This window comes from Sapajus apella, unplaced genomic scaffold (assembly GCF_009761245.1).
Source record: "Sapajus apella isolate SASKATOON/1434 unplaced genomic scaffold, GSC_monkey_1.0 scaffold119, whole genome shotgun sequence".
Classification (NCBI taxonomy): domain Eukaryota; kingdom Metazoa; phylum Chordata; class Mammalia; order Primates; family Cebidae; genus Sapajus; species Sapajus apella.
In genome coordinates, this window is record NW_022437059.1 from 1930451 (window position 1) to 1940203 (window position 9753).

At 44.6% G+C, this 9753-nt stretch overlaps 1 protein-coding gene across 1 annotated transcript; it reads right to left on the reverse strand.

Annotated features, from left to right (window-relative positions):
- CD5L (CD5 molecule like) lies at window positions 1-9429 on the reverse strand. Its single transcript, XM_032260736.1, has 6 exons — window positions 9164-9429; window positions 6882-6908; window positions 4947-5267; window positions 3514-3855; window positions 2348-2668; window positions 1-1012 (listed from the first exon to the last, which is right to left on the reverse strand). The coding sequence occupies exons 1-6, from the start codon at window positions 9189-9191 to the stop codon at window positions 1008-1010; spliced, it is 1044 nt and encodes a 347-aa protein (XP_032116627.1). The 5' UTR covers window positions 9192-9429; the 3' UTR covers window positions 1-1007.
- Window positions 9430-9753: the final 324 nt, after the last annotated feature.

The window sequence follows — 9753 nt, forward strand, 5'->3', positions numbered from 1 at the left end:
AGACTGCGAAATCTGATTTATTTGGGAAGTGTAAATGTGTAAATGTAGCCATATGAGAAGTACTCAGCCTAGACTCAGAGTCTAAAGTCTATTTTTACAATCAAATCTTGATTCTCTCCTTAGTATTATTCCATCTTGCCTCAGGCTTACAGGCCCCAAAGTCTCAGCTGAGAGAGTGAAAATGATATTTTCTGCTTGGCATAAGACACGACTTTAGCCCTCCCCGACCTCTCTCTGCCTCTTTCTTGACCTTTTCCCAGTAACCAATATATTTTTCTTTGAATAAAGTATCTTTTTGACATTCCTCTTGTTAAATGTCAACCATGTTAGCAGGTTGTATAGGGATGAAAAACACAAATTTGTATTGGGGCAATCAGAGGATGAAACATCGTTTTGTAAGTGTCATGCAAAGGTCTAGGATTATAGGACACTCCTCTGCTCCTGAAAGAATAGTCTACCTACATGAAGAAACAGCAGAACAGTGCGGTGTTGCTGTTGTGGTCACCTTAAGCTTGAGAAAAAAAAAAGAAGTTCAATCAGAATGATTCTAAGCTTTCCCCCAAGTTTCAGGAAACTGTCTACCCACATTTCCTTTCAAATGTTCCTTTCATTGTTTCGTTCCTTACTTGTTGTTTGCAGACACAGACCTTGCCTCAGTAATGATCTGTACTTCTGGTCAAAGTGACAGGCCTGAGGATTCCAGGCAGCTTGGGAAGAGGCAGGAGAGGCCAGAACCAATGCCAAAGGGTCAGGGTGAGCACAGGATGCCTGGAAGCTCATCTTCCCCAGCAAGAGTAACTCAACAGCTCACATCCACAGGCAGCAATGGGGAATGTCTGCCCTGAGAGCAAGGCATAAGCCCAGTGTTCAGACTCCTGAGCAGATGAGGGGGTAGTGGCTCAAGCCTGAGGCCCAGCATGAGGACAAGGATAATCAGAGCCCAGGAGAACAAGCAGGGAGCAGGCAGGGCCACTGGGGCCAGGTCATGCATGGAGAACGCCAGGATACTATTCTGGAAAGAGAAGAGGAAAATGCAGTAAGGATAGGTGTAGGCCAGGAAGGAATTATTCAATTGAAACTCACATCAGCTAAAGAAGAAGACTGGATCCCAACATAGGAAAAAGAGCTAAGCTGTGCACAGGTCCCACACCGGTGTGAGCCAGGCCAGAACCAAGTGCAGTATCCCAGGGACTTACTCATCTAGCTGCATGTGAGTCACAAACAGTACTGACAGATGCTAACATATCTTATTCTCACACAGTCACAAAGTCTTTGAGGTAAATCAGACAAGTGTCTTTCCATTTCACCCATGAAAACACCTAGGTTCAGAGGAGTTAGGTGATGAACATGACACAGCTTCAAAGTAGCAGCAGCAGGGCTCAAACCCTAGCCTCCCGCAGCTGAATTGATTCTTTTCTGGGCACTAACTGCTCCCCACATTCCTCGGTCAACTATCAGTTCTTACCTAATTCCAAAATTAGTGGTTTAATCAAGTAGCCCCACGCTGATTACACAATTGGGCTTCAAGCCCGTGGCTCTTTTGAGTCGGCCACCCAGGGGCTACACTTGCATTTTCTAACCCAAATTGGGACAGGGCTTTTTCCTTCTCCCTTCCATCTCCTGAAGAGGTCTATAGTTCAGGGCTGGTATTGTGATCTGTCTGATGAGACTCTCTCACGGACATTCTCAGAGAGCTCCCTACCATAGTCCCACCGTCACAGACTAATTTAAAATCTGGGGGTGATGACAAAAGGAATGAGGTAGAACCATCTTTCACAGATTAAACTTAGAGTTTCAAGGTTGTTTCTAAGATAATAACCTTGGGTTGAGAGTAGAGACTGTTATGGTTCTGCTATATGATTTGAAAGCAATTTTAATGATTTTGAAGAGTTGCTTATTTTCTCCAACTCTCACTTTATGTTTAATATAAAGATGTTGCTCAAATAATTTTTGTATAGGGATGGAAAACAAAGATTTTTATTGGGGCAATCAGAGGATGCAACATCATTTTTTAAGTGTCATAAAAGGTCTAGGATTATAGGACACTGCTCTGCTACACAAAAAAGAGGAAAACCTCTTGTTTTTACATTCAATATCTGTAGATTCTCACACTCAACACCTGTATAGTGTCAGCCCTACCTCTACCCACTGACTCCAGGAATAAAACCTGCCACACGGCCTGGACTTCCCGCCATATGCCTGGAAGTACTTACAGAGCAGGTGATGACTATGAGCAGCTTCATGGAGCTCATGGAAATTCCCTTTTCCCCAGACGACACCCCCATCATTTCCTCTTCCTTTATCATCCTCCTTGCCAGGCCTCATGAACTCCATCTGTAGGACTTACCTGAGCAGATGACAGCCACATCTTCCTGGTGGGTGCAGTCGTGATATCCCCAAAATCTGTGCTGGCACTGCTCCAGGGACTGCTCCTCTCCTGAGCAACGAACGTCATCCAGCCAGATGCGGCCAACCCCAGGGCCATGGCTTTTCCGGTCTTTGAAGGAGGGAGAGAGGGACTGCCCACAGCCCAGTTGCTGGCATACCACCTGGTCCTCCTTTGCTCCCCAGCCATCGTCACAGACAGAGCCCCATACGCCCTTGTGCAGCACCTCCAGTCGCCCAGAGCATAACTTGTCCCCTCCTACTAGTCTTAAGGCAAAGGCATCTGCAGGATGGGGGAGTAAGTCAGGGATTGGAGAGAGGAAGGGAGAGGAGAAAAAATAAAATCATTTATTTTTAATTTTTTTTCATTTTGTATTTTTTGTTTGTTTTGAGACATGGTCTCACTCTGTTGCCCAGGCTGGAGTGCAGTGGTGTGGTTACTGCCCACTGCAGCCTCGACCTCGAGAGCCTCAGTGATCTTCCCACCTCAGCCTCCTGAGTAGCTGGGACTACAGGTGCATGCCACCAAGCTCAGCATTTTTTTTTTTAGGAGATAGGGTTTTCTACATGTTGCTCAGGCTAGTCTCAAACTCATGGGCTCAGGTGCTCCCCCCACCTCGGCTTCCCAAAGTGCTGATATTATAGACGTGAGCCACTGTACCTGGCCAAGAAGATTACCTGTATCCTCACCAAACCCCATCAGCACACTTGAAACTCTCTACACGTGTTTCTGTGATTAGAACTCCTTCTCTAGCTCTCCATCAGGTTTGGTTTCCCTCACAAGGATCTTTTCACTTCCTCATCTATTTTATAAATCTAACATTTATAAATGACATTCTAGTAAGTTTTAAAAATTGACGAACTTAACAGATACATGGAAAGATGCACCTTGTTCGTGCAATATAGAATTCAAAATAATTAAGAGTTAATATTAATATAGTACTTAATATTTAAAGCATTGTCAGATACAAAGGCGAGTGTTATCTCCATTTTAAAAAAAGAATTGTTTGTGCAATTAAAGAAGTTTGCAATGGTCCTTTGGTGCATGAGTAGCTCTTTGTAAATACGGTTTGAATGAGATTCCTTAAATCTATGAATAAACCTAGCCCCTGGACGCCCCGGCATTACCTTCACACTCGACCCATGTGTCTTCATCATGGTTGCAGCTGTTACTCCCCCAAGGCCCAGAAAGGCAATCCTGAAGAGTTGCTTCTCGTCCTGAGCATGACATGTGGCTCAGCCAGATGGGTCTTTGGCCCTGGGCAGGCTTGTGGCAGCGTTTCTGTGTCAGTACAGCCCTCCCACATCCCAGCTGCCGGCACACCACCTTTGCGGCCCGGAGGCTCCAGCCTGCCTGGCACATGCTATACCACTGGTCCTGGTGCTTCACTTCCACGCGTCCCTTGCAGTGCCCAGGGCCGTCAGCCAGCCTGACATTCTCTGGGACTGGGGAGAAAGAGCTTTCTGGGTCTGGAGAGAAAGAAAGAGAATGTGTCTGTTCCCTGCCAGAACATGGTCTTCTCAGTAAAGGGGAGCCAATGGATACATCTCTCAGTTCGTGTTCAGTGCAAGGCATGCTAAAGTGCTTAACACTGCCTCCTAGATGCCTGAGGAAAGAATGAATGAGTGAATCAATGAAGAAAATGTAGTTTCCAAATTCCAAGCTGAATCATTATCATTTCTGTAGCATTTTAATTTTTCAAATTGTTTTCACGTCCAACTTGTCGTTTTTTCCTCACAAGAGATCTTGTGTAGATTTTTAAAAATAAATACAATCATAACATACAAGATATGTTCAATACCAAACGCTTTTTGGTTCATTGTTGGCATTGGAAACTAAATATCTCAGATTAATGTTCCCAGCCCTCAGTCTTTCTAAAAAATAGGACTGAGTCTTCAGTATCACGGCAAACAGTGACTGTTTTTGTAGAAGCAAATTCTGTGGGGAGACAAAGAAAGAGGGGACATGGACTAGCTCCTCAGTCACATCACTGTCTAATGGACAAAAGAGAAGAGACTATTCATACGTAGAAAGCAAGTATATGGAGAGAATTAAAGGAACACAGATCTATTTGTCTCTGGGTCTCTCTCTCGACTATCCACCTCTCTGTTAGATTGTGTTAGTTTCCTGTGAGTATCTCTTGTCTACCTGACTAGAAAATAAACTTCTGGAAAATTGAAACTTTTTTGTAAAAAGCTTACATTATACTTTGTGAGCTCATTTCTTTCGCCATAACTCCATGCCCAGCTTTAGATACAGGATACTCTATTCAACAGATGTTTAGTGGTGTGCATGTTGCATGAGTGTAAATAAGTGAAACAGGTTCTCATATAGATTGAAACTAAGATGAAAAGCATTTGCTCAACCAAGTTGGAGTCGCAGTTCTAAGTGAGAATGTTGTTTATCTCCAGCACTAACAACTGATAAAGTATGAGATGCGGGGGCGAAGTACCAATTAGCCATCATGTGAAAGTCTATGGTGGGGAATGAAGACCAATGCGCGTGGCCACGATGGGTATGGCAGCTGGCAAATGGTCCCGGAGCCCCGTCATATGCCCACTCTCACACGAGGCCCCGGCATCCTCATCATGTGAACAATCATAAGCTGCTTCTTGCTCACATTGAGCCAATGTATCTTCTGTTCCTGTGCCCCTGATCTCTTGGATGAGGACCTCTTGTTTTTTATCTGCTGGTGGCTCATATAAATAACCGCTGGGGGTTCCATTGGCATCTCCACAGCCCAGCTGCCGGCACAACACAGCCACCTCTTTTTTGTCCCAGCCATCATCACACACAGCACCCCACTGGCCTTTCTGTTCCACCTCCACCCACCCTTCACAGCGGTGGGGGCCCCCCACCAGCCACACTCTAGATGGAGACTCTGCAAAGAGACAGGTTGTTAGCTAGAGACCTGAGAGGAGCTCAGAGGGTCTGGAGACATGTACTCCATCAATTTTCCTCATCTGTGAAATAATGGGGTAGATTTTATGATCAAAGTGGTGGCCCTATGACTACACTGCCCAAAAGTGGAAGCCCCAGGCCAGAACAGAGGTGTAAAGAGAATATCTGTTGTGTTTTTCTCCTTCATGACTCTGTGTCTCTCCATGGCAGCCAGATTGAGGCAGAGTGTCTATAATTTACGCTGAACAACTTAACTCTCTCTCACTATCAGTGGCCCATCATGCCCATCCTTGCTGCTTCCTATGAAATTGTTCCTTGTTCAAGCGCCCAGCTCAGAAGAAATACAGAGCACTGGAAAAGGGAAGAGTCAGAGTCTGAGAGCCCCAAGAGTATAGTCTAATTCTAGGGACTAGAAGCAGAAGAGAGGATCCATAGAGCTTCCAGATAAGTTGTGAGAAATCTAGGACTTGGTTCAGTTTCATGACTAGAACTCTGGAAATAGAAAAGACTAACAGAGATGGGGCGTGGTGGCTCATGCCTGTAATCCCAGCACTTTGGGAGGCCAAGGCGAGTGGATCACTTGAGGTCAGGAGTTCGAGACCAGCCTGGAAACATAAAGACATGGTGAAATCCTGTCTCTATGAAAAAAAAAAAAATACAAAAATTAGTCAGAAATCGCTTGAACCCAGCTTGAGCAACAGAGCAAGACTCCATCTCAAAAAGAAAGAAAGAAATGAAAAAGAAAAAAAAAAGGAAAAACTAACAGAAACTCTCTTCCTCCCACCAAGACATGCAAGGAGGGTAGAGATGGCTGGAGAGGGAGACCAGAAAAGAGCCTCTCAGACAGCAAACAATTTGTTAGGTGCATACTACGTTTCTGGCTTTTTTTTAGTGAACTCAGGGAACATCGATAAACAAGAGAAAAGAATAATCTGAATGTCAAGATGAGAACCCGGGAGCAGCATTTCTTAAGGAACCAAGTTGCATCCATCAGGGTATAGGATTCTCCACACCAATAGCAATGTTTGTAGCTGTCCCTCTCTGGTAAAGTCTATACGATCAAGCAGAAGGGGAGACTAGGGGGATTAATGTACAAGAAACTGATAATCCGCAACCAGCCTCCATCTCCTCTCCCTGAGCAGGAAATCCAGCCTCTACGCTGCCGGCCAAGCTATGTGCTACAAGCAACAATGCATTTCAATTCAAAAATACCGTTAAGCCTGGCAGGGAGACCCGGGTATGCTGGAAACCAACGAGAAGAAACCAAAAGGAAGCTCATTTTTCAGGTATGCTCATAAGGCGGTGAAGTGCATTCTAGACCTAAAATGAACCTAGTTATTACTGGGATGCTGGCTGAGTGACCACAGAAACCAAATGGGGAGAGGTGTCCTGTCAGGGTAAACCACCCAAAACCCTTCTAAATTCTGGAGGTGGCAATCTGCCCACACGAGACTGAATGGGTGAGACAGGAAGCCAGAAAGGAAGTCTGCTGGGCCTGTTTTGAACCAGTCTTTCTCTGTGGCTCAAGAAGCTTCAAATTTTCCCCTCTCCTGAGCTTGGAGGCCTCCCTCTCAGAAATCCCAAAAAATCTTACCTAGGAATCCAGGTCTGATGCAAATGGCTGGGGAAGAAAGAAGGAAATGAGTGAGGTCAATTTCCAAGGCTGTATTCAAAGAACACGACCTCTAGAAGGCCTTCACAGAGCCATGTGAGACAGAGTGGTTGACGCAGAGCCTCCAAGGTCAGTCCTGTTGGGACCTTCTTCTCCTGGGATGACCAGACTCCAAGGACGCAGGGACACTGGCTGGGAACCACAGAGACCAATTCTACCACAGCTAACTGGTTCAGCCTGTTTCCTTCACACGTGATGGTGGAGAGATTGGTTTTCTATTACAGTCAATTAGATTGAATGATTATTACTGCCTGAGGTAAAAGTGTGGTGAGGCAGGCTCTTGGCTTAACAGAAAAGAGTGCTGGAGGCCACTGGGAAGATGCACTGGTCAAGGAAGGTAAAGATGCCATGGCGGGCAGTGCCAAAGGCAGGGGAAAGGCGCAGGATTCACCTGTGTGCATTGGCACAGCATTTAGACCAATAAGCAAACTCTTACTGTAAAGGGCCAGACAGTAATATTTTCGGCTTTGTAGGCCATACAGTCTCTGTTGCAACCACTCAGCTCTGCCACTGTAGCATGAGAACAGCCACATATATGTACGCAAATGAGTATGGCTATGTCCCAATAAACCTTTAGTTATTAGTCACTGAAATTTAAATTTCTTGTCATTTTCATGTGGCATAAAAGATTGTTTTTTTTTTTCTGTTTTTTTCCTACCATTTAAAAAGTAAACATCATTATCAGCTTGCAGGCTCTTTTAGCTGATTTAGATGAACAGCTCAGAAAGTAGCTCTACATGTAGTTCCAAACCTCCAGATTCCAATGCCAGCCTACCTTTAAAACATGGGGGTTTCTTCCCCCATGTTTGGACTCCTCTCTCCATAAGTTCCCTCCTAATGCTGTAGAGAGTCCCGAGCCCTATAACCTCCAGGAATCCCTGAGGTCTAAGTGTTTTCAGCTGCAAAACTCACCTACCACCCCCATCTTATAGGAGTTTTCAAAAGGAGCAAATATCTTTGGACCTCTGGCCCACAGCTTTTCAGGCAGATTCAAGTAGTTCAGTGGTTTATCCTGCAATAGTTTTTTTTCTTGGTTTCCAAATAACTTCTCATTAGCCTCCTTCCCTTAATCTTCAGAATGTGGCCACTCTCAGACTCAGTGAGGCCTTCTTTTCAGCTGTCTAAAACTTAAGGTTATATTACACATATGGGAATAATGTATTAACCTCACCCCAATATGTGTACTTGTGAAGGAAAGTGAGCATTCCAAGCCTGATATGCAGGTACAAAAGTGATATCGCCAGGAAGCGACTTGGAAGCTCTGCAGTAGGTTGGGTAACTGCAAAAGGCATAGACCAGAAAGGCTTCAGGAAGGAGGTGGAAGTGCAGATGAGCCTGGAAGGCCCAGTAGTACACCCATGAAGGGCAGGACTCGCTGTGGATGCTGTGGGGGATGCATGATGTTTAAGACGTGGTCAGTACCTTACACTGAACACAAAAGTGTCCTATTGAGAGGCTTGCGTGGGCTTCGGTGATGCACTAGATTATCAAGACGTAAAAGTGGAGGTGATTGATTAGGATAGGGATTTGCCAGGCATTGTTAGATGCTTTATATTAGTTATCTTGTAAGAAAAAAATACTCCCACAAATCTCTGAGGAATGTAATATTATCCTCACTTCATAGATGAGAGAGCAAGATTTCAGTGAGGTATGATAATATACAAATTCAGACAGCTAAGAAATCAAAAAGGGAGGATGGAAAACCAGGTCTCTTTGGCTCCACAATCACCAGATTCACTAGGTTAACCTCTAGATTACTCTAAGCAATGAGAAACTGAAGAAAACTAGAAAAACATTGTATGAAACATCTTTAAGAGGAAAACAGACAACGCGATCAATGAAACGCGATAGTGTTTGCAGTTCTACTTCCTTTCCTGGCTCTACTTGCTTCTACCCAGTGCCCATTCATTGGTCTTCTAATAGTACATTTAGGAAAACTTATGTAAAAAGAGAAATGGATAAACTATCATAAATCTGTCATTACAAACATAATAAAATAGAAAAAAACCTGATAACCTGAATTACAAATGGGCATGGGTTCAGTGGCTTTTTAAGGATTAGAATAGTTACCAGATGTAGAAAGGAGGGAGAAGCTCATCCTTGAAAAACATCTGAATCTGTTCCAGGTTGGCAGGGAGACAGTTCTCCTAATCAAAGTTCTAGAAAATTCTGAAGCCTAAACCAACAGGTGCAGAGATACTCACTGAGAATCAAAGAGAATAGAAGAGCCATGACCAATGCAGCTGAAGACGATGAGCTGAAATCTAAGGCTAGAAGGAGGCCCCCAAGCAGCAATATTTAGTTTTGGCTGCAAGTATGTTAAGAGGAGGGACAAAGACAGGTCCTGAGTGCAGTCAAAGTATTATAAGATGACCAGAAACCAACAGACTCACGGGGACAGAACTGACAGAGCTGGACTTGCTGAAATCAGCACGTTCCAGAGGAAAGGAGGTGGCCAGAACTGGCAGAAAGATGCTGACAATGAAACAAAAGCAGGCTATCATGACTTGGTTCTGCTGTAAGTCCAGCTCCAGCCATCTCTGCTTCAGCCCCTTTGCTAGGTAAACAAAGGAAAGGCCTACCATAAGGAAAGGCAGGTGCTGAAAATACGGTCATCTCTCAGTAGAAGACAAGGCAGTACTTAGTCTCCAAGGATGGTTGGCAGGGGAAGTAGGCCAGTTTTGATTCCTTTACTCCAGAAGGAAGTGCCTAGAAAATATGGAAGCCAGAGGCCATAGGATAAGTGCAGAGTTGCCCTTGGAGGCACATCCCATAAACCATAATGCAGTGTCAA

What these genes read in the sequence shown, in the direction of transcription:
- CD5L (XM_032260736.1), bottom strand. Translation starts at nt 9,191, where the DNA reads ATGGCTCTTCTATTCTCTTTGATTCTCA. An exon ending in TCTATTCTCTTTGATTCTCA is followed by an intron (nt 6,909 to 9,163) that starts GTGAGTATCTCT and finishes TTTCTTCCCCAG; the next exon opens with CCATTTGCATCAGACCTGGA. An exon ending in CATCAGACCTGGATTCCTAG is followed by an intron (nt 5,268 to 6,881) that starts GTAAGATTTTTT and finishes GTCTCTTTGCAG; the next exon opens with AGTCTCCATCTAGAGTGTGG.